The sequence below is a fragment of the Zalophus californianus genome, chromosome 8 (genome assembly GCF_009762305.2).
Source record: "Zalophus californianus isolate mZalCal1 chromosome 8, mZalCal1.pri.v2, whole genome shotgun sequence".
In the NCBI taxonomy this organism is placed as follows: domain Eukaryota; kingdom Metazoa; phylum Chordata; class Mammalia; order Carnivora; family Otariidae; genus Zalophus; species Zalophus californianus.
The window spans coordinates 5,254,743-5,282,646 of NC_045602.1; the positions used below are offsets into that span (position 1 = coordinate 5,254,743).

The following is a 27,904-nucleotide window of genomic DNA, read 5'->3' on the forward strand; positions in this document are numbered from 1 at the left end:
AATGAACATGTTCTTCCCATTAAGCAGAGTGGCCAAGGGGACAGTTCTTACCTGTTAATACTTTAATCACTCCCAGCCCTCCTCCTCCTCTGGCCCAATGCCCTGCTTCCTTGACGGTGACCTTGTTTTCTCTCAGTTCCTGGCCACGTGCAGGCTGGTGGGTGCAGGCTTTCTCCGGGGGACCAGCTCGGGACCAGCTTGGGCTGTGTCCTGCCGGCCTGGCAGAGAAGGCTGCTCTCTAGAAGATTGGGTTTACCCGGGGAAGGCAGGACCTCTCCGGGTGCGGCAGAAGCCAACCCGAGCAGATGGGCAGAGGGGGAGAGCACGGGGGGCTGGACTGTCCAGCCGGTAGCCACTGGCTCCCTGGGCTCCTGAGCCCTTGCACTGTGGCCAGTCCCAAGGGAGCTGGACTGTCTGTGTAGAAAGCACACCTGGTTTCCGAGATCTCGTGTGAAAACGCACACTGTAAACACAAAATATCTCAGTAATAACTTTTATATTGATTGCATGTTGACGTGATTTTCTTTATTTAAATAGAATGTTACTAACATTAATTTCCCATGCTTATTTTTACTTTTTAAGAAAATGTGGCAGGGGCTCCTGGGTTGCACCGTTGGTTAAGCTTCCTCCTGACTCTTGGTTTCGGCTCGGATCATGATCTCAGGGTCCTGAGATCAAGCCCTGTGTCAGGCTCCCTGCTTCCTGGGGAGTCTGCTTGAGATTCTCTGTCTCCCTCTGCTCCTGCCCCTACTCTCTCTCTCTCTCTCTCTCTCTCTCTCTCAAATAAATAAATCTTTAAAAAAAATTTTTAAAAATGTGCCAGAAAATGTAAAATCACAGATGCGGCTCACATTATATCTCCTTGCTCTATTTCCTTGCCGTAGTGCTGCTCTGGAAGGACTAGGCCCAGCCTGGTTCTTTGGGGGTCCACGGGGCTTTCGAGGAGCTGCGCCCCTGTGTAGAGGGCCCAGGCGGGCGTGTGCGTGCCGGGACTGGGGTTATCCACTGGTGGGCTGCCCAGTAGCGTGTCTGGTACTGACTGGGGCCGTGTTCGTGTTGTCACTCTCCACTGACAGTGTCTCGAGTTTAGCCCTGGATGCTTGAGATTCCTGCCTGGCGTGGCCTGTTTGTGCACCCTCTTCTCTGTAGCCCGTATTATTCAGGGTTGACTCTTCAAGGAACTGAGCTCGATTCAGTATCAATTCAGACGCAAATATCCTTGGACTGTGTTTTTTTTTCAGTGTATAAAATGAGGAGCTTGGGTTGGACAGACGTTACATTTTGATCTTTTGAAATTTGCCTTGACCCTCACCTTGGCGTTGGGTTAATTGCTACAGGTCCTCCTAATTCTACCCCCCTGTGGTCCCCCTGTCTCTCTCCCAGCCCCCGCTGTGGTTTTCCCCATACGGTGGCACTCTCCCCACCGGCCTCCTGGGATCAAGCCGAACGCAGCCCCCGCACGTCGCACAGGTCCGGGAGCAGTGAAGGCTGGCGGAGAGAATGCCTTCCTCGTTGAACCCCCGCTCTCTCTTTTCTCCTGCATCTTGGAAGCCTGTGGCTTTTGCTGGCCGGTTCCATTCTCCGTCTTGCTGTCCCTGGCTGGCGGCATTTCCGGCTGTCGACTGACAAGCCCCCGTGGTCTGGGGCATCCCAGGGTACCCCCTGCCCCCGCATCCCCCGCTTTCTCCCGCATCCCCGCTGCCTTCTCCGCTGGGCATCCTGCTGGCTCCCCTCCTGCCACTTCCTGGGAGCTCTGTGTGGCCCCCTCAGGCCTCATGGTGTCCCTGAGCTGCTCTGGCATTTTGTGGATGACGTGGCGTGGAGAGACAGCATCCTTTTACTCGCCGGGCACAGCAGGCACCGAGCCTCCGGCCTGTGAGCTTTGCAAAATGAAATATTTTTAAATCTTGGAGACCGGTATTAGCTCCAAAGTGTTAAAAAAAAAAAAAAAAAACCCGCAAAATTGATGTTGACACACTTGTCCTATTTTGTCAACAAAATATAACTGCCATTTAGTCAAGAGAAACTCAAGGCACAGTTCTATAGAAATTAGGTTTAACCTGAAGTGAGGGCACTATTTACTGGGAAGTAAAACATCCCTGACCTAGGTACTGCCCTCTGTGCGTCTGTCCTCTTTCCAGTTCTCCTGGGTGGTAGAGCGGAGACTCGGAGGTCCGTGTTTATTTGCCACACTTTCTTGGGGTGCATTGTGGCAGGCTGGGCTTCCTGGAGGAAGGGCATGTCTTACTCCTGTTCCCAGCACAGGACCCGATACACTCAGCTTCAGGGTGTTAAACTTTTTTAAATCGACTCAAGCCATTTAAAAAAAAAAAATAAAAGGACCTTCAGATCTGCCTGAAGGTTTATGCATTCTTCTTTCTGAAGCACCCCCATAGGGTGGTTTTTAAGCCCAATGGCATCTGTAAGCGGATCCCAAATGGCAAACACCCTTAACTGAGCTGCTAACAAGAATAATCATCTGGAAGCTGCACACGTCGTTCGTATGATTTTAGTTTAAATTATATATGGACCTTTCCTTGTATGGACTCTCTGTTATCTATACCATACTGTTTTATCTAGAAGTCAGTCTAGTTACAATATAACTACCATTACGTGACAATAAATACTTTGGTTAGTAAGAAAGATTTTTCTTGGTAAACACGAAATTGTTATTGAAAAGAATTTCTAAGAGGAATTAGGTAAAAGGAACATTGGCTAATATGATGGCTAATATGATGAAGTGGGTGGGCTCTGACAGAGCAGGAAGCGGGTAAGGGTAAATCATGTTGGCTCAGCAGAAGGAATGCATTTCTAGGCCTAAATGGGGTTGGGCTGAGGGGGAAGGACGGTTTCAGGATAAATGCTTGATTTTTACTTGCAACCACAAATACTTTGGACAGTTGCACTTTGGGGTATCTAGCTCAAGGAAGTGATACTGAATGTGGGAGAAGGAAGGAAATCTTTATGCACAAATGCTTCTCGTGTGTGTGTGTGTGTGTGTGTGTGTGTGTGTGTGTGTGTGTGTGTAGTTTAAATAGCAGTCCCAAATGGAAAACATCTAAGTATGGTTAAGTAAATATCCTGCTCTAATTAGATAAGATTTTTGGAGATTGCGGACCTGGGAAAATGTTTATAATATATCATGAAGCGAAAACAACTGTGAGACCCAGTTGCCATGTACCATGTGGTTTGAACCTGGAAAATATGCTGAGGAAAGGGATCATAAATAGTAAGGATTGGATTGTGGCATTTTCTATTTTTGATTTTTTTTTTTAGAGAGGGACGGGGAGGGTGGGGGCGGAGGGAGAAAAAGGAGGGGAAGAGGGAGAGGGAGAGAGAAACTCTTAAGCAGGCTCTTGGCGCAGCTCAGAGCCCGTTGCAGGACTCAGTCCCTTGACCCTGAGACCATAACCTGAGCTGAGATCAAAAGTCAGATGTTTGACTGAGACACCCTGGCGCCCCTACGTTTGATTTTTAAATTGTGGTTATATTTTACAGTGAAATAAATGATTTTGGTTTTAAAATTTATTTAATTGTAAATTTTGCCCACCAGTGCACACCATTTTATTACTTCATACACAACAAAGATGTCTTTCAACAGATAAATTAACTGTATCTCCAATGGTGGTTTCACTGCCGCAGGCTCGAAGGGGAACGGGTAATGAACAAGGAGAAAGCTTCTGTTATTGATAAATGAAGCAAGCCATACAAACTCCCACATTTTTCCTGCAGGGCTCTCTTTCAGGGTGGTTTATGTCACAGCTCTGCACATCTGACCACAGGCAGTTACCCTCAGGAGTGTGACCGTGTGACCTGCAGAGCACATTACAGCTCAGCAGTTGTGGTCCCGACTTGAGGGCAGGGTCGCAAGACTGCAGGGATGGGGCCCTGAATCCTGCTCCAGGCTTCAGATCCCACTAGGCCTTCTGCAAAGACCTTGAGCCTCTCTGTAAACTCCCCATATTATTCATCTAAAAAGTGAGAACAGTACTCGGATTACTATCTTTTTGGGCCTTCTGTAAGAATTAAGTAAACTGTGAATAAGAAAACTTAGAGAAACCGTGGAAGGCCTGTCCAGAAGGCAGATTCACAAGTGTGAGACGTGAGGAAGTGGGGAGCGCTGCCTGCTGTACCCCAGTTCCCTCTGGGAAACACTTCCTGGTTGAAAAAAAGACTGCCCTTCTGATCTTCGAAAACAGAAACCGTTAGACCTGTCAAGGCTGCTACTCTAGCATTTCGACTAAAACAGAGACAGCCTAAAGGAAATAAAGCCGTATTTCCTCCTTTCCCTATTTTTCCTCTTTTAATTGTTGTTTTGTTACATGTTTTCAGTGATGATGCCAGTGAACGTGGCATTGCTGGTAGACGAAGGACCTCTGTACCCATCTTATCCTTCACAATTTTAGCCTGACTAGATGTTTATCAATTTTATGGATCTTTTGAAGAACCAGCCCCTGATTTTGTTGTTTTTTCTCTCTTGTTTTCCTGTTTATGATTTCATTGATTTCTGCACCAGTTTATTTTGTCTTTTTTTCTGCTTGCTTTGGGCTTAAATTGCTTTTCTAACTCTCATTTCCTAAAGAGGCAGCTTGGAGGGCTGACTTTAGATCTTTCTGCTTTTCTAATCTATGCGTTTAATGTTCCAACTTTCCCTGTAAGCACTGCCTTTGCTACATGGTACTCATTTGGTAAGTTTTATTTTTATTTTCATTCAGTTCAAAATGTTTTTTATTTATTTATTTTTTTGAGACTTCTTCCTTGCCCCAAATGTTATCTAAAAGTGTGCTGTTTAAAAAAAAATAAAATAAAAAAAAAATAAAATAAAAAAAAAAAAAAAATAAAAGTGTGCTGTTTAATCTCCAGATATTTGGGGATGTTCCAATTTTCTGTCATTGACTTGTAATTTAGTACCATTGTGATGTGAAAGCAGAGCTTATATGATTTCAATTTTGTTTTTTTATTTGTTAAGGTGGGTTTTATGGCCCAGAATGTTTCCTATTAGCTGTAGGAAAGTATATTCTGTTGTTGTTGGATGGAATATTCTGTGTCAGATAAACCAAGTTGATTGTTAGTGCTTCTTTGGTCAACTATGTCTTGACTGATTTTCTGCCTGCTGGATCTGTCAGTTCCTGAAAGGAGTGGTGGTGTGCAGCTATGATTGTGGATTTGTGGATTTCTTCCTGCATGTCTGTCAGTTTTTGCTTCTGTGTTTTGATGCTCTGTTGTTAGTTGCGTATATGTTTAGTGTTATTATGTCTTGGAGAACAGACCCCTGTATCCTTATGTAATGTCCCTCTTTATCTACAGTGATTTTACTTGTTCTGAAGTTGGCTTTGTCTGAAATTAATATAGCTACTCTAGCTTTCTTTGGAGTAGCATTAGCATGTTATATCCTTCTCCACCCCTTTACTTTTAAAAGGAGCCTTTTTATTTACAGTGGATTTCTTTAAACAACGTCGAGTTGAGTCTTGCTTTTTTATCCACCTTGGAAATCTCTGTCTTTTAACTTTTATCCAGTATATTCAGACTGTTCACATTTAAAGTGATTGCTGATATAGTTGGATTAATATCTACTGTTTGTAATTAAGATTTTATTTTTATTTGTTTATTTATTTTAAGATTTTGTTTTATTTATTTTTTAAAAGACTTATTTATTTGGAGAGAGTGTATGAGTCGGGGAGAGGGGCAGAGGGAGAGGGAGAAGCCGACTTCCCGCTGAGCGGGGAGCCTGACTCGGAGCTCAATCCCAGGACCCTGTACCCAATGTAGAACTCGAACTTAACAACTCTGAGATCACGAGTCACATGCTCTACCACTGACCCAGCCAGGTACTCCTAAAGATTTTATTTTTATGTAAGAGATCAAGAGTCACAGGTTCCACCCACTGAGCCAGTTAGGTGCCCTGTAATTGTTTTTAGTCATTACATCTGTTTTTTTCCCTTCTTTGCTTCTGAATATTGTATATAATTCCTTTTTCCTCTGCTCTGTTAACGTATCAGTTATACTAATTTCTAACATTTTTTGGTAGTTGCCCTAGAGTTTGCAATATATGTTTGTTAAGTAAACTAAGCCCACTTTCAAATAATACTGTGCCACTTGATATGTAATAACGTTATCTTATAACAATATTGCCGGGTCTTCTCTCTGTTCCCTTATGACTTTGTGCATTCCTCTTACCCATGTGCTATAATTACCCAATACATTGCTGTTATTACTGTTGAAACAATTTTCTTTTACATCAGTTAGAAATAAGAAAAATGAAGTATTTTATTTTTTTAAAGAGTTTATTTATTTATTTATCCATTTATTTATTTATAGTAATCTCTACATCTAATATGGGGCTTGAACTCATGACCTCAAGATCAAAAGTCACATGCTCCTCTGGCCGAGGCAGCCAAGCACCCCCAAAATATTTTATTTTAACTTCATTTATTCCTTCTCTCTCTTCCTGTGTTTATGTTGATCTGTGTTTTTGACATATCACTTTCCTTCTCTCTGAAGAACTTTTTAACATTTCTTGTGGGGCAGAACAGCTGGTAACACACTGCCTCAGTCATTGCTTATCGGAGAGTGTTTTTTCTCACTTCTGAAGGATAGTTTTGCCGGAAATAGAATCTTACGTTGGTGTTTTTCTTTCAGTGGTTTAAATACCCCCCTCTGCTCTCCTCTGGCTTGTATGGTTTCCGAAGGGAAGTCAGACCTGACTCTTGTTCTGGCTCCTCTCTTGATGTAGCGTTTCTCCCCGTCTCTGGCTTTTCTCAAGAATCTCACTCTGTCTTCGATTTTTGCAATTGACTGTGATACTACTTGGTGTACTTTTTTTCTTTTTTCTTTTTTTTTTGGTATTTATCTGCTTTATGTTCTCTGAGCTTCCTGAATCCATAGTTTGGTGTCTGTCATTTATTTTGGAATATTCTCAACCATTCTCACTTCAATTTTTTTTTTTTTTTTTTTGCCCTGTTCTCTCTTCTTCTGGTGTTCCCCTTTTGTATGTGTTATATATTTTGAAATTATCCTACAGTTCTTGGATGTTCTGTCTTTTTTTTTTTTCTTTTTTTTCTGTTTGTATTTTAGTGTGGGAATTTCTGTCGAATTCTCTTCAGGCTCACTGCTTTTCCTGTTGGCTTTGCCCTATCTACTGGTGAGCCTGACAAAGGCATTCTTCATTCTTTAGCAGGGTTTTTATTCTACCATTTCCTTTGGTTCTTTCTTTAAGATTCCACCTCTCTGCTGGTATAACCCATGTGCTCTTGCATTTTGTCTACTTTTTCCATTAGTGCCTTTAACACATTCATCATGATTATTGTAAATTGCCTGTCTGATAATTCCAATATCTGGGTCCTCTCTGAGTTTTGTTTTGATGCTTGCTGTCCTTTCAGATTCTGATTTTTCTTGCCATTTGGCATGCTTTGTGGGTTTTCCGTTGTTGTTGGCATTTGGTGTAGGAACTAAGGTAAAGGGCCTTTAGGGTGAGGTTTTAGGTTAATCTGGCTAGGAGCTGAACTGTGTTCATTGTGTGCTGAAGTTGTAGGTGCCAGAGGCTTCAGTTGCTCTAGGGTTCTGTTTTCATCTGCCCTGTGGTCTTTGGGGTTTTCTCCCTGTTGAGTTGTCCCGGTTCATGGGTGGTAAGTTGAGGGGCAGGGGAACATTCTGTACTCTCAGGATGAACCCTCTGTCTCCCAGCAGGCCTGTGTACCCAGCCCTCTCCAGGGTTCCTGAGCTATTTTGTCCCTCCTTGGGTGAGCTGAGGAGGATGCAGGGCTGGAGTCAGGTCACTGCCCTTCCTCAGGTTAGGGGAGGCCTGCAGGATGAGTCTGTGTCACGTGGACCACTCCAGGCATCCTTCATCTGGTCACTTTTCCCTTGGCCTAAACTGGGAATGGGATTTTCTTGGCTCTTTGTGTGAGAACCTGGTGGGATTCCCCTGGAGTGGGCGATGTCAAACCCACGAAACTGTGGCTCCCTCAAGACTGTGGCTCCTAGAGGTTTCTTTTTCACTCTTAAGCTAGTTCAGACTCAGCCTCCCAGCAATTCATGAAAATTACCATGCAGGTGTTTCTATAAGTTGTGGCCCCGGTAGATTCTCCTGGTGAGCAGATCTTGGCTGTGACTCTGTCTCCCCTCTCTCCAGATTTCGGGGGTTGGTTTGCCCTGTGACCCATTTTCTAATGGTGGAAAGAAGTGCTCTGTTGTTCGTTTGTCCAGCCATTTCTTGGGAGGATGTGACCAACAGCTTCCCTGTGTCGTACTTGTTGGAGCTGAAACCTCAAGCTCCCACCCTCAGAGTTTTATACCCACATGTGCTCTTCTTCCTTGCTCTTGTTTGTTCATTTACAAGCCCTGTGGAGGCCTGGCCGTGGTAGTGGACACAAGGCTCTCGCTGCAGTGTGAAGCTGGCCAATTTTGTGCGTGTGGGCTTTGACTTTCTAACCTGTAAGTAAAATGTAATGAGCCCTCTATTCCCTTCCAGCTTTGGCTCCAACATCCTGTTTCTTCTAGATGACTTATGATACCTTGCAAAATATTCTGCGGTGGTTTTGTGTTCAAAATTCTCAGTCGCCTGATAACCTTTGCACTATTAAGCGGAAAATGATTATCTGGATAATCTTTGCATGGATTGTTTCATTTCTCTGTCATCTATGGGCCATGATATAATTGGTTTACAGATATTAGGCCTTCAAATATTTTTGGAAAAAAAAAAAACTACAGTGAATGACTTGGATAGAATATTTCCAGGAAATATTTGATTTAAATGTTAGTTTTTAAAAATGAAGTACAAAAGAAGCCAGACATAAGTCACTTACTGTGTCATCCCATTTTTATGAAATATCCAGAATAGGTAAAACCATAGGGATGGAATGTAGATTGCTGGTTGCCAGGAACTGGGTGGTGGGCGGTGGGGTGGAGAATCCCTGTTTAATGGGTGATGTGTATTATTTTGGGGTGATGGAAGTGTTTTGGAACTGGAGGTGCTGATTGTACAACATTGTGAATGTAGTAAATGCCCACTGAATTGTTCACTTTCAAATGGTTAATTTTATGTTATGTGAATTTCACTTCAATAAAAAATATGTGGTACATTAAAAATTTAAAAATCTTGCAGTACAAAAACTTTTATAGTGCAAAGCAATTCTTTCTCCTGCCCCTGGCCTTTAGCCTCTAATCCATTTCTTAAATATACTTGCACGCCAGCCCCCCTCACCTCCTTTTGTAAATGGGAAATACTGCGTACTGCTTTTTGCTACTTAATCTGGAGATTTTTTTCCTTATCAGCCATAAAATGTACCTTATTACTTTTCAAACTATATAGTCAAAGGAATTATTTTCTAAGTTCTTTAAAGTTGGTGTATGCTTTATCTCACCGTTCCAATCTTCTTTTTTTCCTTCAGTAATGAATGCCTCTACTCTAACAGGCTTCTTATTTTGTGCCTAACTCGGTATCCAGTTGGGTAAATCAGTCCGCCCTTTGTGTGAGCAGGTTTAAAGCTAAGAATCAGCTTCATTTTTATGAGTCATTTCTCAGAATCAGGAGTGATGGTAGAATTAGCCAAATGCCTTTTATCACAACAAGAGAATTAAAAAAACAACTCATTTAATGAATTGATAGTCAATGAGCCAATGAATTTGTTCCATAGCTAATTTCACAAATTCTTGATTATTGGAGAAACTATTTTATTTTCTCCCAGAGAAGACAAGTGTGGAATAACTCACTGCAGGGCAGCTCTGAGGGGATGCCTGTGGGGCCCTCTGTCCCCCAGCGTGCAGGACCATTACTGTACAATGCCTACAGACAGAGATGGCTTTCTTGAAGCTAGACAAGACCTCTATTCATACTAAAGTCAAACAAATCACATATGCGAAAACCTCCACTCATCTTGGCTGCTTAGGCTGAAATGCATAGAACTGTGTTGATTTTGGGAATAGTAACTTGCATGTTGGGCAGCAGCTAAAAGAAATTCTCAACTTGGAAATTGAAAGATTGGGGAGAAGCAGAAGGATTGCCTTTGGATTCCTTTTGTGTCTGTGTATAAGGAGTTGTAGGTAAGTGGGGGTCTTTTTCTTCATGAGCACAATTCTGTGCTGATGGCTGGTTGGCACCAAGTCTAAAAGTGCATTCACCATGGAGAGGAGACAGAGAGACAAGAAGGAGAAGGGTGAGCTTCCACTGACTCATCCCTGTATAGATGTCAGAGCAGGCCCCACACCGAGGATTTGCTGCAGGGACCTGAGAATGCAAAGCAATGGGGCCTTTTTGTGTGATTTTAATTCGGAATTGCAGTATGTTGTACTTAATGTGATCTTTTGTGAGGCCAAACAAAAATAATTTTTTTTTCTCAATGTGTATTTTCCCATGGGCAATATTCTGCATCAGAAATCTTTAGCTCAAAAAAAAAATGTCCTTAGGTCTAAAAACTTAAAAATGTTCAATTAGGAATAAAATGAAAAGTAATATTCCCTTTAGTCTAAAGTGATTATCAATGGGTTTTCCCTTTTTCTGCTTTCTTCTAGAAAAATTATGTGTGAGTGTATTACTTAAATTTATGTTCACAAGTTGGATTGTTGTATAAATTATCTTATATTATGACTTTTTATTTGCTGTTATGTCTTAGACATCTCTCCATACCAACCCATGCAGGTCTGGCTCATTCTTGACTTTCATGGATGACACCGTATTATTTATTCACCTTGTCCCTCTTGATGGGCAGTTAAGTAGCTTTCCAGTGTTTGCTCTTGCAAAGAGTGCTACCAAGAATATGTTTTTACAGACATAGGAAATATTTTTGTCAGTCTATCTGTAGAATAAATAGGGTGGCACGGGTGGGTCAAAGGTGTGCATGCTTTTTTAATATGTATTTTTAAAGATTTTATTTATTTATTTGAGAGAGAGAAAGCAAGGGGATGGGCAGAGGGAGAGAATCTCAAGCAGGCTCCATGCCCAGTGAAGAGCCCGGCTTGGGGCTTGATCCCACAACCCTGAGATCATGACCTGAGCCGAAATCAAGAGTCAGATGCTTAACCAGCTGAGCCACCCAGGTGCCCCTGCATATTTTATATTTGGATCTATTTCTAAATCATTTTAAAAATGGCACCTATTGTTAAACTCCTAAAACAATAAACGAAAATTCATATTACACCACACTCAACAATATTGAGTTTTTATCCAGCAGTGTTGAATTTTTAATCATTGCTGGTCTGATGGCATCTTTTTTCTTCCTTAGTTTTGAGGTTTGCTTTGAAAGGCCTTTCCCCTCCTGGGTTATAAATAATTTAGCTTTTTTTTTTTTTTTTTTGGTAAAGTTGTAGTTTTACCTTTAGGCATTGTTAGGAAACAAGCCTGATTTTTTTCCCACTTGTAGACTTTGTCCCAACACTAGTTGATGAAGACCTGGTCTTTCTCCAGTTGTTTGGAGACACCACAAAGAGGTATTTATCTGCGTAGCGGACATGGAGTGGTAGAGGGTAGAGGCAGGAGCTCTGCTCTGAACCGACTCGAGCTGCCCCTGACTGGCTGTCTGGCCGCGGACCAGGGCTTGACGCGGCTTCTCTGGCATGAGTGCCGATCTTGTGTGCAGCGGCTACGTTCTTGCCCGTGCTGCGTCTGCCACCAGGTCTGAGAGCATACTTATCAGGGTGGGGTTGATACCTCGTTCTCCTCCTTGCTGCTTCCAGACTGTTCCTCCTCTTCCTCCCTAAACGTGCCCTGCTCCCTTGAGACAGGAGCACCAGACTTTCCCATCCCTGTTCCCTCCTTTGAGTCTTCTGCCTACCCCACCGCCTCCCCGCCCCCCGGCCCTCCTCTGTGCCCACGGAGGATTTTACCAACAAGTCCACTGTCTTCCTTCCCTTCCCGTTACTGCTTCTGCTGTTTGTCCATCTACACAGAGGATCATTCTGAACCTAGGATTCCGTTTCTCCCTGGATCTCCCTTCCGGTCACCTTGTCTTGCATCTTATGTCAGCTGCCCATTCCTGGAGGGATGCCTGCTGATTCTGACATCTGGACATCCAGCGCCCACTCTGATCACCATCCGCCCTGAGTGCAGCTAGTCCTTTGGCACCTGCTCTTCAGAAATAGTTGTCCCCCACTGAGACTGTCAGCCCTCTTTCCTTCTCGGTGTTAACTGCCCCCGTATGTTCTCACTCCCTTTCTTTCTGGAAAGTGGTCCTTTCTCCTCCTTCCGTGGTTACCTGGAAAAACCCAGCTTTGGCTAAAATGCCGTTTTCTGCTACTGTGTCCTTGCCCCTGAGCTGCTGCTGGGGTGGGGAGGGGAGCGGTGCTGGGGGTGAGGACATTCATCCTGGTCCCCTGCTGCTCCGTTTCTGACCACAGTGCTCCCTCAGCAGGTCCAGCAGTCCTGATGTTTATCTGAGTGTGCATATGTATGTATAGATAATGTCTGAGCGTGTGTTTGTATGTATGCGTATGATACCTGAGTGCATATATGTAATATCTGAGTGTATGTATATATAATATGAGTGTATGTATAAATGTGTGTATATAATACCTGAGTGCATATATGTAATATCTGAGTGTATGTATTTATGAGTGTATGTATAAATGTGTGTATGTAATACTCGAGTGCATATATGTAATAGCTGAGTATGTATTTATGAGTGTATGTATAAATGTGTGTATGTAATACTTGAGTGCATATATGTGATATCTGAGCATATGTATATATGAGTGTATGTAGAAATGTGTATATATAATACCTGAGTGCATGTGTAGATATATATATATATATAATATCTGAGTGTATATATGCATATGTACATATAACACATTTCTAAAGGTTTTGAATGCTTATCCCTAACCCTAATTTTTTTAGTGATTCCAGCTGTTCTTTGGTGAATTACTTTCACAGGGAATAAAACTATACATAACTCAGTAACAGGACCCATTTATGTATTTATGCACATACAATTGGTGAAAGAAATAAATGAGTAGAATAACTTTTTTTAAATTCTATTTTATTATGTTATGTTAGTCATCATACATTACATCATTAGTTTTTGAGGTAGTGTTCCACGATTCATTGTTTGCGTATAACACCCAGTGCTCCACGCAGTACATGCTCTCCTTAATACCCATCACCGGGCTAACCCATCCCCCCACCCCCCTCCCCTCTAGAACCCTCAGTTTGCTTCTCAGAGTCCATAGTCTCTCATGGTTCGTCTCCATCTCTGATTTCCCCCCCTTCATTTTTCCCTTCCTACTATCTTTTTTTCCCCCTAACATATAATGTATTGTTTCAGAGGTACAGATCTGTGATTCAACAGTCTTGCACAATTCACAGCGCTCACCATAGCACATACCCTCCCCAATGTCTATCACCCAGCCACCCCGTCCCTCCCACCCCACCCCCAATCCAGCAACCCTCAGTTTGTTTCCTGAGATTAAGAATTCCTCATATCAGTGAGGTCATATGATACATGTCTTTCTCTGATTGACTTATTTCACTCAGCATAACACCCTCCAGTTCCATCCATGTTGTTGCCAATGGCGAGATTTTGTTTTTTTGATGGCTGCATAATATTCCATTGTGTATCTATAGCACATCGTCTTTATCCAGAGTAGAATAACTTCTTTAATGCATACTTTTGCACCAGATTGGCTTTCTCAGGTTATCCCAAACAACTGAGACCTCTGTTCATAATTCGATGTAGTATCTGTGTTCATATAAAGCAGTGAATTAATGAAATTATATTGAAATGAAATTGAAATTACCATAGGGGCATACTGTTATGAAATGAGAAGACTCATCCCATGCTTTAGTATATCATTTTTGCTTCCGATGACAAACTACTACTTCAAGTGGCAGAAACCACTAAAAGCAGTTTTTTCTTTAAGCACTTAAAGGTTAGTGTGTAGATATGAAGATTCCTACCGAGTCTGAACTCTTTGAGAGCAAGGTCACATGCCGTCGATTTTTTTAAAAAAAATTTTATCTATTTATTTTAGAGGTTGAGGGCAGAGGGAGAGAGAGAATCTCAAGCAGACTCCCTGCTGAGCATGGAGCCTGATGTGGGACTAGATCTCAGGACGCTGAGATCATGACCTGAGCTGAAATCAAGAGTCAGACACTTAACTGACTGAGCCACCCAGGCACCAGCATCCCATCCATTTTTAAGTTTTTTTTTTTTTTTTTAGTGATCTCTACCCCCAATATGGGGCTTGAACTTACGATCCTGAGATCAAGGAGGAGCCTATCAAGAGTAGCATGCTTCTCCAGCTGAGCCAGCCAGGCGCCCCACGTTCCATCCATTTTTGTATCACTCCTACCCAGTATCTCAGCAGATGGTAGGAGTGCAGAAAAGGTTGATAGCTGAGTACTTACCATTGGCGTTTGGGCTGCACCAGCAATCTGTGCATTCCTGGTGCTCTGCAGAGCTGTGCGCTAACAATAGCAGGGCTTGTGGGGAAATGTCAGGACAGGAACTGACCACTCACACCCCCTGCAGCTTTGTAGGCAGGGCCGTGCTAAGACCAGTGCCTGGTACCCGGGCCAGTGAACTGTGGCTGGAGGCTGCCGCAGCTCAGACTCCACGTGGATGGAAAAGGCACCGTGGGAAACGCTGCCGCACTTTACTTCCCGCCTGGTTGTCGGGCTGGGGCACCGCAGGTGCGGGCAGCTCCCTGGCCGTGGGGTTCCGGGAAGGTGGGGTCAGGGGGCTTTGCAACCTGCCAACAGCCTGAAAGCCACACGGGCTCACAGCACGCCCCTTTGGGTGGAGAGATCTGCAGGCAGCCTCCCTTTCTACATCTTTTTCAAAGGCAGCTAGAAAAATCTCCTGTTGCCAGTGCACCAGCTGAGCAGAGAGCTTTTCTTTCCTGCTGAAGATCATAATTCTGTCTACTGGCTCTTCTTGGGAAAAGTGGCAGAAGCAGGTAGTAAGAGACTGTATTGTATTGTGTTTTGTTGGAAGGGTCTGAATTTATTGCCAAGTAAAGGCAGAGAGTATTGCCAAGTAAAGGCAAATGCGGATCAGGTTTTCTGGAGTCAGTATCTTGATGTGTCAAGGCCAAGGAGGTGCAGCTTTCCACAGGTGAAGAGGCTTGCTCTGTGCCAGAGCCAGGCAATGCTGGGGGCAGGCCGAACGCTCAGCCCTCAAGTGGAGGCTTTGGACCCAGGAGCCTGGTCTTGAGCAATGCAAGAGTTCTCTTGCTCAGGCTGCCTGTGGGAACACTTGTCATTTTAGTTGAAGAGCAGCAAGGAAGGAATAGCTGTGGGTTCATCCACCGGGGTGTATCTCATGTCTACTCAGATTTAAACGTTTGCTGCTCTCTGGTATCCCTCTTTGAAGTGACTAGAAAAACTGAGTTGATTTTGTTCTTTGCTCCCTGACCAGACACGCCTAAAAATAAGCCGAATTCAGATGTTGGTGTTACGTTCCTGAGCAGAAGCTGTACTTGAGAAAAGAGTTTGGGAAATTCAGGGGTTATCTTGCCTTACTCTTTTAAGCTTTTTCCAGTTGATGTTTTTTTTGTTTTTTTTTTTAAGTTTATTTATTTAAGCAGTCTTTACAATGTGGGGCTTGAACTCATGACCCCGAGATCAAGAGCCAAATGTTCTACCAACTGAACCACCCAGGTGCCCCTGATGTTTCTTTTTTAATAATAGTTTCATTGAGGTACAATTCACCATTTTAAAGTACAGTTGACCCTCGGACAACATGGGTTTGAAATGCACAGTCCACTTATACATGGATTTCTTTCAGTAAATATGGTACAGTTCTGTCAATGTATTTTCTCTTCCTTATGATTTTTTTTAAAGATTTTATTTATTTATTTGAGAGAGAGAATGAGAGAGAGAGAGAGAGAGAGAGAGAGAGCACATGAGAGAGGGGAGGGTCAGAGGGAGAAGCAGACTCCCCGCCAAGCAGGGAACCCGATGCGGGACTCGATCCCGGGACTCCAGGATCATGACCTGAGCCGAAGGCAGTCGTTCAACCAACTGAGCCACCCAGGCGCCCCCCCCCTTATGATTTTCTTAACAGCATTTCCTTTTCTCTACCTTACTTTTTTATTAACGAATACAGAATATAATGCATCTAACACACAAAATATGTGTTAATTGAATGTTGAACATTTTTATGTGCTTATTGGACATTTGATTATCTTTTTTAGAGAAATGTCTAGTCCGACTTTTTGCCCATTTTTGATTTGGGTTGTCTTTTTACTATTGAGTGGTAAGGGTTCTTTATATAATCTAGATAGACACTAGGGCCCTGTCAGACGTATGTTTTATATGTATTTTCTTCCCTTCTATGGGTTGTTTTTAAATTTATTGATGGTGTTCTTTGACACCTGAAATTTTACAATTTATTATTTTATTCTGCGTGCTTTTGGTGACATATCTGAGAAACTGGTACCTAATCTAAGGTCACAAGGATTTACTCCTATGTTTTCTTTTAAGAGTTTTATAATTTTTGCTCTTACGTTGAGGTCTGACCCGTTATGAGTTAATTTTTTGTAAAGGTATGAGCTCTGTGTGGTGATTCATTCTTGGTGCGTCTGCACCATTTGCTGAAAAGACTGTCACTTACCCTTTAAAACGTCATAACATTCCTGTCAACAATCAGTTACCCATTAATGTATGGGTTTATTTCTGGACTGTCAGTTCTAATCCAGGGCTCTATGTGTCTGTCCCTATGCCAGGGCCACACCATCTTGATTACTGTAGCTTTCCTTTTCTTTCTTTCTTTTTTTTTTGACATCAGGAAGTGTGACTCCTCCAACTTGGCTTTTCTTTTTCAAGGTTCTTTTGTCTTTTTGAAGTCTCTTGGATTTTCATATGAATTTTAGGATCAGCTTGTCAATTTCAAACCAACAGAAAAAAAAGGACCTGGGATTTGAATAGACATGACATTGAATCTGAAGATCAAGTGGGGGAGTGTTGCTGTCTTAACAGGATTGTTGTCCCGCCTGTGTGCACAGGATGTCTTTCCATTTCTTTAGGCTTTGGATTCTTATACTAATGTTTTGGTAGTTTTCACTGTACAAGTCTTGCCCATCTCTTGTTAAGTGTATTTGTAAATATGGTATTCTTTTTGATGCTATTCTAAAATGGGTCTCTCTCTTTTTTTAAGATTTTATTTATTTATTTGACAGAGAGAGAGAACACAAGTAGGCAGAATGGCAGGCAGAGAGAGAGGGAGAAGCAGGCTCCCTGCCGGGCAGGCAGCCCGATGCGGGGCTCGGTCCCAGGACCCTGGGATCATGACCTGAGCAGAAGGCAGACGCTTCACCGACTGAGCCACCCAGGCGCCCCTAAAATGGGTCTCTTCTAACAACAAATTTTTTTACTCCATTCTACCAATTTCTGCCTTTTGATTGGTGTGCTTAGATCATTTCATCTAATACATGGTATTATATAAAGGTAGAATTTATGCCTCCCATTTTGCTATTTGTTTCCCATGAGTCCTCTGTCTTTTCCTTTATTCCTCTGTTGTGCCTTCTTTTATGCTAAGTAGTTTCTAGTAGACCATTTTAATTCTGTTGTTTATTTTTTTAAATATATTTTTGAATTATTTTCTTAACGGTTACTTTAGGGGTTACAATTAAAATAGTCTTGTCTTATTTTTAAGCTTTTCTGCGGACTTGAATCTGTCCCTGTAGGAATCCAACTGGGAGAACTCTGATAGCTGGGGCCTAGAAAGGGAGGGGACAGAAAGTCGAGCAGGGACTGTTTGTTCTCTGAGAATTCTCTGTGTGAGTCGATTTATTTGTTAACTTCTTGGTGGGGTTGGGCTGTTTATACCACAGACCTCTCCGCTGAACTGTGATACTTCCCAAATGTTTGAGCTGACACAGTTTTTAGTGATCTGATGGATCAGTAACCTTTCCCACCCGGCTTGGAGATCGGAGAGGCCAGTGCTGGGGTGGCTGGAAGTCAGCATGGTGGTCCTCGCGTCCTTCTCCTACAGTCTGTTCTCTGAGGTCCTGTGCTCTCCTCATGTTTCCCAGGTGTCGAGCCCCCTACTGAGCCTGGTACGCTCCCAGCTCCCAGGTCTGCAGGGACCCCAGTGCCTACCAGTGCCTAAGGCCTTCTCCCATGGCTCCTCATGGACAGCCCGTCATGAAGGGAGGAGCCAGCGGAATGCGCGTAAGCACATCAGGACACCAGGATTTGGCCAGAAGACAGTTCCCCTCCTCCGCTCAGGAATTCTCGGAGGTAATTTTGGAATTTGGAAAATGGAGGCTTGAAAACTTTCATTTATGTCTTAGTAGAATCTCAGCCACTGGGAAGACGATAGCCTCGCCTGGGTGGATTTCTCTGTACCTCTTAAGCTACACCATGTAAGCAATTACCTACTACGCTTCTCCTGAATTAATTTTAAGGATGGTTTTCAACATATTATGTTAAGCTGTTATAGTAATTAATATTTGATGAAGATTTCCACATGGGTCCTCATTTACTGCTTAAAACAAGCTGTGAGGTTGATATTGCTAGTCTCATTTGGTAGATCAGGAGACAGGTCTAGAAAATGTGTCCAGGGTCGCACTGATTCATTGATTCACTGAGAACCCAAGGGCTGTGCTCCTGGGTCCTGTTCTAATTCAGGACACACAGTGATCACAACAGACACAAATCCCCGCTTTCATGGGGGATCCTAGTTTAGTGGGGGTGTGAGTGGAGGATGGGGGTGGGAACAGGCATGGAGATAGACCACAGACAGCTGAGAGCTTGAAGAAGGCAATTACATGTTTCGTTACAAGGCATGAATGTAGTGGAGAAAAGAAAAAGCAGACCAAGTTTAGGAGGGTGGGGCAGGTTGCAGTTTTAAAGGGAGTGGTTGGGAAGGTGTCATTAAAAAGCTGACATTTGAACATGGATTTAAGGAGTTGTGCTAACTAACTGCTTGTCGTCTGGACAAGAGCATTGTAGTTAAAAGAAGAGGTGGGTGCAGAGGTTCACTGGTGTGTTGGAGAAAATACCAAGGAGGCAGAGTGGCTGGAGGGGAAGCAGCAGAGAGCAGTGAGTTGGTGGGGGGAGGTGGTCGGGAGGTAACAGGAACCTGACCATGTCTAGCACTGCAGACTATTGGGGAATTCTAGGTTTGATGATGGGAAATCAGTGCAGGGTATTAAGCAGAGGAGAGACAGGATCTGTATTCCATTTTATTTTTTTAGGATTTTATTTATTTATTTGACAGAGAGAGCATAAGCAGGGGGAGTGGCAGAAGGAGAGGGAGAAGCAGGCGTCTCGCTGAGCAGGGAGCCCGATGTAGGGCTCGATCCCAGGACCCCGGGATCACGACCTGAGCCAAAGGCAGACGCTTCACTGACTGAGCCGCCCAGGAGCACCTGCATTCCATTGTAACAGACTCATTCTGGCCTCTGTATTGATAGAGGATGTAGGGGTGGAGGATGTGGGTAGGCTGGGAGACCATTTAGAAGCCAATAGAGAAATCCGTCACAGTAATTCAGACAAGAGGTAATGGTGGCCTGCCCTGCTGGTAGCAGTGGAAGCAGTGAAGAGTGGTCACGTTTTGGATATAGTTTGAAGACAGAGTCCCTCAGATGTCCCGGCAGAATGGGTGTGGGGTGTGAGAGCCAGGTACATGTCTGTAAGCGTGTCAGGGATTTTAGCTGCTGTAACTAGACAGAGTTGTCACCCACTGAGACGGGGAAGTCCGCAGGTAGAGAAAGTTGGGGTGCAAAAAGAGATCAGAAGTTCGGTTTTGAGCACATTGAGAGATTCTAAGACAGATGGTGAGTGGACAGTTCTGTACAGATCCCACAGTGGAGGACCGTAATCTGGGCTGGGGTGTAATGGGAGTCTTGGGCCTGTGGATGGTATTGAAAGGCATACAATCAGATGAGATCCCAGTGAAAGGAGAGTTTTGAGAACAGGGCCCTAGGGCATTTCTAGCTCTGTGAACAAGAGAAGAGGAAGAGGCAGCGAAGGAGACCAAGCAGGAACAAGCAGAGATGTCGAAGAAGACCAGGAGGGTGGCATCTCGGAAGCCACAGGAAATCATCTCAGAAGCAGGGGGTCATGAGCTGATGGTCTAGGTGACATGAGGACCGAGAGTCCTCTTGGGTCAGTGCCATGCAGGTCATTGGCGGCTTTGGAAGGAGAGTAAAATGACAGGCGGGTCCGGTGACTGTGGCAACAAAAAGTGCCACGGGAGTGGGTTCAGAGGGAGGGACGGAGGGGAGGGGTTGGGGACAGGCTGTTGACAACTGACAGCAGAATTTTGGGTGTTGTCGGGGTAGATAAGGCCAAGAGCATTAATTTTCACTTGGAAGCATTAGCATTACACTTGCAGGCTGGTGGCAATGGCTCAGGAGAGAGTGGAAGGCTGATAATGCGGGGTGGGGCTTGTTGCAGTCACTCCTTGAGCAGGTGAGAGGGGAGGTGCATCTGCGCACGAGCATACTTGCCTTAGGAGGCACGCAGGTGAGTGTGAGGGGGATGGACCCGCGTCAGATATGTGGGGGCCCAGGGGTGGTGCTCACTCTGCAGTTTCCTTCTGATTGCGTATATTTTCTTTATGGAATAGGAAACAAGGTGCCCAGCTGAGAGGGCCGCGGTGGGGGAGGGGTTGCAAGTTTGGGGAGACAAGGGAAGGAGTGCAAAGCCCTCTGCAAAGAGTGGGCACATGGGAGCAAGAGCCCTGGGAGTGTGGTCGTGTGACTCCTTGGCTCCGCTGGGGCGGAGAGGGCCAAGCATGGAATTCTCGTTTGGCTGAGCAGAGGGCGCAGAGGGTAGCCTGAGCTGACGGTGTAGGAGGAGATGGGCCCACCGAGCTTCACCTGGTGCTGCAGGGGGCTGGTGAGGAAGAGTCTGGGCTGGACGGACGACGGGTGGAGGAGGCGCAGAGGAGGGTCAGCGCTGTCCGGTTAGGGCCCCTGGCGGGAGTGGATGAGGGACACCAGTGCTGGGCTGCAGTTGTGCAGGAACTGGGGACCTGGGGCACTGGCGGGTACCTAAACTGCAGCGTTCCTCCCGGCGAGCCCTGCCTCCCTGTTACCCACCCTGGCTTCCGATGCCTGACTTGCGAGGGCCGGCCTGAGCCGTCCCGCCGACCGTGGAGCGGCGCGCCCGCGTAGCCCATCCGCCCCAGAGCCGTTCTGGGAGTGCATGGCTAGCAGCCTTTGCTTTGTGGAGGCGAGGGAGGTGTGCGGAGGTGTGCAGGCCCTCGGCACTGTGGGAAGGAAAGAGGAAATGTGGATGTTGACCTTTGTAGCAGCTCTTCCCCTTCTTCACGTGCCCTGGAAACTGTGTGCATGCTAACCTTTTGCTTTTTAACCTTAACTTGAACATTTTCGGGTGATTGCATCTTTCTGTGCAGTGTGTGTGCCGGCCCAGAGATCTGGAGCGTGTCCTCAGGTGTGAGGGAGATGGGAAAGCTCCCGGGAAAAAATGCCCTGCAAGGCTGGCTCTAATGGCCTTTTTCCCTGCCCACACCCACCTCCCAGGACGTTCTGTTTGAGAGTCTGTCTCCAGCAAATTCCAAGAGCTGTGAAATGGCTTCATAGTCACAAAAGATCCATGTTGGAGAGGCCCAAATACCAGAAAATGACATTCCAGCACAGCAGAGCTATTTTTAAATGTTTAGGATTTATAAGGAGAAACAGTCTTCATGGAATATAAACCACCCCCAATTCACACTTCTGGGATTGAAGTAGCTAAATCTGAAAGATAATTCTGGTTTATTTTTCTCTCCAAGTGGAGAATGTCATTGGTGAAAAAAGATGTCTTGGGCTGAGCAGCTCCGACCTGGCCTTGGCCGTGACCTGGTTCCCGGAAGGGCCGGTGCTGAGTCAGCGCCAGCTGTGGGCCTCCGCCCTGTCACCTCTGCCCTGGGCTAGTGAAGCTTTAGGGCAAAGGTCGTTTAAAACACTAACTAGCAGCGAGAGGAGGGTCAGCGCTGTCCGGTTAGGGCCCCTGGCGGGAGTGGATAAGGGACACCAGTGCTGGGCTGCAGTTGTGCAGGGAATTGGGGACCCTGCCTGAGTGCTCTTGGGTTCAGAGTGCCTGCAGTGGTTAAAGGAGCAATGTTTTTAGAGATGGCAACAGGTAAAGATGCTGTCGTGTGTCGCCCTGGCTGGAGGCTCCGTTCACATGAATCCTAACAAGCTCATTTTCCATGTCTAACACCGTTGCCCTTTTTATTTATTTTTGCCCCTTTTTTGTTTGTTTGAGAGCTCTGGGAGGCTTTAGTCTCTGTGCTGCTCGGCAGGCTCTGCAGGCCGCCCGGGGTATGGCCTGGGCACAGCCTCCGCAAGCCCTCTGGGTTTCCACCCACTGGGTTTGAGCGACAGAGAGAGAGAGAACGAGTTCCTGGGACTGCAGGCCTCTCTGGACGGGTCAGCAGCCAATGTCCGGGGGGCATCGGTTACCTGCAAGGCCACCTGTGGGGCTGGGAGGGGCCGGAGAGGGTAGGCGTTTCTGCTTTACTCTTTCTCTTTGACTGATGCTAACAAGCCGACCATGGGGAACTCTGTTCCCAAAACAGAGGCAATGAGGAGTGGGTGCTGAGGCTGGGAGGGTGCCCTGCCACCTGAGACCTCGTGAGCTGCTGTGGGACGGGGACAGGGAGAGAGGACAGTGGTCTCAGGAGCCACATATGCCGGACCCTGAATATTCGGTTACAATCTATCCCGTGGCTGGTGGAGAACCATTAAAATTTGTGAAAGGTAGTGATAGGATTAAAAAAAAAAAGTGTTCTGGACAGATTCATGGGGGGCTGCCGTGCTTTCAGTATGAAGAGAAGATTGGAAACGGCGAAAAGAGTCAAAAGGGAGAGTTTGATCACGTGTCCTAACAAAATTAAGGGACTTCCCCCACCCCTGATTTTAAAGATAGAGTACTTTTTTTTTGGTTATTCCTAAAAGCTTAACAACAGAGCTTCACAGACAGGTGCATACACAGTTACCAAAGAAATCTCATGCCTTCTCTTGTACTTAGAGTTGCATAAATAACTTACGATCTTAGCTACATTTAACATTGCTTGGTTAAGTATCAGTGAGGAAACCATTATGACTATGTCTAATGACGTCGGGTCATTAGAACTTATTACCAAATGGATAACATAATTCAATTTCCTCAATCTCATTTTCATCCTGACTTTACTGATTTTAATAATTGATTCTACGAGTGTGTTCCATAATTTATTCCTGGTATTTTAAAAAGCATCAACACATTTATTTGAATTTAATACTAAGGTGATAGAAAGGAGATCTGATTGGTTTGGCAGTGAAAAGGGTCTTTGTCTTTTAAGTTATTAGAACAAACTAGATATGCAGGTAATATGCACAAACATAATTGAAGCATTGTTACGATAAAGTTATTCATTGAGATATTTTATATGGAAAGGCACGTTAACATTTGTATTTTTTCAAATTCTTTCTGAGTGTGTTGGTTTAAACAAGGTGCCTCTAAGAGAAAAAGTAATGAGTACAATTAAGCAATTTCTACAGTCTTAGTCCACTGTATTGATGTACTTTCCAGAAATTGGGCCTTGAATGCTTGATGTCTTGGTAATTCATTTTCTTACAGATCAGATGGTTTCCCAAGGTTTTCTTTTGTAGGAAGATGCAGCGATTAAATTGTTGGCGGATCGCTAAAACTAGTTCTTATTTTATTATTACGTGATTTTTGGTATATATATGGAAGAAGTTTCATTTTTACACATACGGTCTGTTCTCATATATGTACTTATGTACAAAATTATCTTGAACTGGTGCTTCATGGGAGTCCCATTAGTAACCATGCCCAGCTATGGGAGCGGCCTTATGTATTGCAGTCCGATGAATTATTTGCAGAGTTCAGGACTATCACTGTGAAGACCATGAACGGGCAGGGTTGGTGTGCAGGCGAGGAGGGCTGCCGGTGGGCTTTAGGCATCTGTCCCTGGAAGTGTAGGCCATGCAAGATGGCCACACAGTACCGTGTAATTTTGTTCTGGATCCTCTTTGTCCAGTTCAAATGCAATACTGTGGTGTAAGCTGAAGTGAGCACCGGAGAATATAACCTTATCACCGCCCCCACCCCGGCAAGAAAATCAGACTCACAGTGGAGTTTTGAGAAATCGGAATGGAGAGCATTCCGTGATTTCTCTGCTGTATGAGTAAGTGAATGTGAGGATTAACAAGAAACAGGATGTTTTGTGTATAAATTGTCTCAAGATGGGGAAAAATCATATTTCATAATATTTGAAGAGGGTGCTAGCCTGGAGAAAGCATTTCACCATGTTTTTTTTTTTTTTTGAAGGAATCAAGAAGTTTTCAGTAGAATAGAGAATAAATCAGAAGTGCATGGTCTGAGGAAGATTCTTGTTCTGTCATAAGACAGGACGTGAAGGATAATGAAATCATGGATGTTAAGAGCTGGTGCTGGAATTGAATCTGGACCTCTGTAGCCTAGAGCTGCATCTCTGGTGGTGGATGTGGAGACTGGGGAGGCTGTGGATATCGTCCAACACTTCCATTCAGAGATCTGGACGCCAGCTCAGCTAGACCATCCATGTTCTTTTAAAATTCATTGATGGTGAATCAACAGTGCGTTTTCTGAATCCATCCAGGATCTATCTTTGCTCTTAATCTCAGACTTTGCACTTTTAAAGTTTACCAGTTAAGCTGGTTACTTAATTTTTAAACAAGTACACGCACATAGTAAAATCATTAAAATAAAACTACAGAGAGGATATTAAGTACCAATTTAAATTGCCTCTCTCTTTGTTTTCCCGACAAAACCAGTATGAATTTTTTTTTTTTTTTTGGTTTGCCCATCTAGAAAAATTTAGTACTCATAAAAAGATACTCTTTTTATCTTTACTTATTTTATTTTTTAAAAAGATTATTTATTTTAGAGAGCATGTGAGTGAGAAAGCAGGGGTGGGGGAGTGGCAGAGGGAGAGAGAGAATCTGAAGCAGACTCCCCACTGAGTGTGGAGCCCAGTCACACAGGGCTCTGTCCATCTCACAGCCCCGAGATCATGACCTGAGCCGAAATCAAGAGTTGGCCACTTAACCGACTGAGCCACCCAGGTGCCCCAAAAGATACCCTTTTAAAATCTAAACCAGATAAGCCATTGGACCATTCCAAAGAGGGCTTTTAAAGAAATGTCAAGTAGGATGTGATACATAGAAGTCCTCATGTGAGTTATGAAGCACATGTGATGAGCGTCCATGAGCCTTTGTCTTACACAAAGATGTTCTGAATCCTGTGGCATCCCTGTGAACGTTCCTCCCATGCCTGACTGCCCTTCATGTCCCGCCCTTCCCCCGGAGCACCTTCTAGTTCAGGTGGTCTGTGTCTCGCTCCACCGTGTAGAATTTTACTCATGCTCAGAAGCAGGCTCATGCTGTGAGTAGACCTGTAGGCTCGGTGCTCCGTTTCTGCAATTTGCCCACATTGCTCTCTGTAACTGTGTTTATTCATCTTACCATTCTATAGTGTTAGGGAATGTTGACATCGAGCAATCCATGTGTCTTCCTGCCAGTGGATGTTGGGTTATTTTCAGTGTCTGGCATAATACATTCTGCTTTTGGTATTCTGGCACATGTCTCTGCTTCACACGTGCATTTTTTTTCTTGATTATGTAGTTAGGAGGAGCTTCCGGGCCTGAAGAAAGGCTAATTCATGACCAACGTAACGAGAAAATGCAGTGACTTGGGAAGTGATTATAGCTGTTCACGTTGTCATCAGCAGTGAATCAGTTTCTTGTAAGGTTGCTGCCTGTCTTATCCCAACACTTGGTGTTCTTGGGCTTCTTAAGTTTTGCCCAGTTAATAGTCAAGTGAGTGGAATGTGCCCAGGGCCCTGAGCTTTCTGCACGCTTAATCACCACCTGTTCCCTTGTTGTAAAAAGGCTGTTCCTCTCTTTGGTCTCATTTTCTGTTGGATTGGACATGTTCTTCTCATTGATTTGAAAGCATGCTCTATATATTCTGAAGACCAACAGGTTCCATGTGTTAAAATATTGTCTCCCAGTTTGTGCCACATATATTTTCACAAGGTATCTTTTGATGAATAGGAGTTCTGGATTATACTGTATTTAATGTGTCAACCTTGCCCATTTATGGTTAGGGCCTTTCATTTAAGATACTCTTGAGGTCAGAAGTAACTTTTATATTTTCCTTTACCAGTTTTAACATTATATGGAGTTCATTTGGTGTGCGATGTAGGAATCCAATATGATTTTTATCCATAGGAAAAATAGTCTACCCAGTACCATTTATTGATTAATACGTTTTTTCCATTGATCTGAAATACACATTCTGTAATGTATTCAGTTTCCATGTGTGCATGGGTTTCTTTCTGTGTCTTCTGTATTTATATGTTCATTAATTTGCCCACCGTCTGTATCAGTGCAACATGCTCTTTGTAAAAATTATTTTATTTATTTACTTGAGATAGAGAGAGAGAGAGAGAGAGAGAGAGCGCATGAGCAGGGGGGAGGGGCAGAGGAACAAGCAGACTCCCCACTGAACAGGAAGCCCAAGGCAGGGCTGGATCCCAGGACCCTGGGATCATGACCTGAGCCGAAGGCAGACGCTTAACTGACTGAGCCACCCGGGCGCCCCATCATTCTCTTAATTACTGTCACTCTCTACTAAGACTTGATATTTGGTCCCCTCACCTTTTTTCCTCTTATTGAGTGATGTTTGACTGTACTCAGGCTTTTGCCCTTCTGTAGAAATTTTAAAGTTAATTTATGAAACAACATTTCATATGTTATAAATTAATAATGACAATTATAACAGTAAAACCTTTTGGGCGTTTGCTTGAATTGCATTAATTCTATACGTAAGTTTAGAAAGAATTTATTTTTTTTTATACTGAGTCCTATTCATGAACAATGTATCACTATCTTTATATTTGTCTTCACAAATGTTTTTTGGTAGTTTTATACTTTTCTGTAGAGAGACCTCACATCTTCTGTGTTCTCCTAGGCACATACATGTTGTATGTGTTTGCTCCTAGGCACCTTAGTTTGGGATGCTTTTGGAGGTGGCATCTTTGCTGGAGTATAAAAATGTAATTGACATTTGTATATTGACCTTACATTTAGCCATTTTACTAAGCCTTCAGTATTTCTAATATTTTGTCTGTAGATCTTCATATATAAAAAGTCATGTGTGACTAAATAAAGTATTGTTTATTCCTTTTTTCAGTTCTCCTGTTTTCTCATTTTCCTGTTTGAGTTTGGGCCCTTAATACAGTGTTGTGTTGAAGTAATAGAAGATGTCCTTTCCTTGTTCCTGATTTTTTTAAGGAATGTTCTAATTTAATTAAGAATGATGTTGCTGGTTTTTTTTTTTTTTTTAATGTTCCTTATTAAGTTAAGGAAGCTCCCTTATGATTCTCTTTTGCAGAGTTGTGTTTTATGTTTTTAATCATAAATGTATATTGAGTTTTATGAAAGGCTGTTCTGCATCTATTAGGATGACCATATAGTTTCCACTGTTTTCTTCTTACTGTTATATTATAGGTATTATTCCAAGGGTAAACCCTCTTGTACTCCTAGGGTAAATCTAGCTTGTTCAACTTTATGGTTTTTCTCCCCTAAATACAATTCTGATACACATCTGGATTCTATTTGGTCTTATTTTGTTTAAATTTTTTTTTTTATTTACTCATGAGTGAGTTTGCCTGTATTTTTGCTTACTCGTTCTGCTTTTGTCTGATTTTGAAAAAGTTTTATTTTTTTCTTTTGTTCCTATTCCTTGCAAGATTTTGTGTATGATTTGAATTATCTGCTCTTGAAATTTTGGTATCACTCAGCTGAAAACAAGACCTAGTGCTTTCCTTGTTGGAAGATTTCTAAGTGCTCATGGTTTTTTTCAAGGCTTATAAAATTATTTGATTTCCTTTTTTTTTTTTTAAGATTTTATTTACTTTTGAGAGGAAGAGGAAGAGAGGGAGAGAGAGAGCACAAGCTGCGGG

General features: G+C 43.6%; 1 protein-coding gene across 11 annotated transcripts in view; it reads left to right on the forward strand.

Annotated features, from left to right (window-relative positions):
- The window catches only part of RNF144A (ring finger protein 144A), a 114,367-nt gene that overhangs the window by 8,743 nt on the left and 77,720 nt on the right, over nt 1-27,904 (forward strand). Inside the window, exons 1-2 of one of the 11 annotated variants that reach the window (XM_027621046.2) lie at nt 17,349-17,712; nt 17,968-18,175. The exons of 8 other annotated variants lie outside the window; for them this stretch is intronic. Coding sequence is in view for 2 of the 3 variants with exons in the window: in XM_027621043.1 (XP_027476844.1) it covers nt 17,899-18,175 (277 nt within the window). In the remaining variant the exon portion in view is untranslated. Of the gene's footprint in view, nt 1-17,348; nt 18,176-27,904 lie in introns of those variants that run through there. 2 more of the 11 variants (XM_027621043.1, XM_027621044.2) reach the window with 2 other exon arrangements.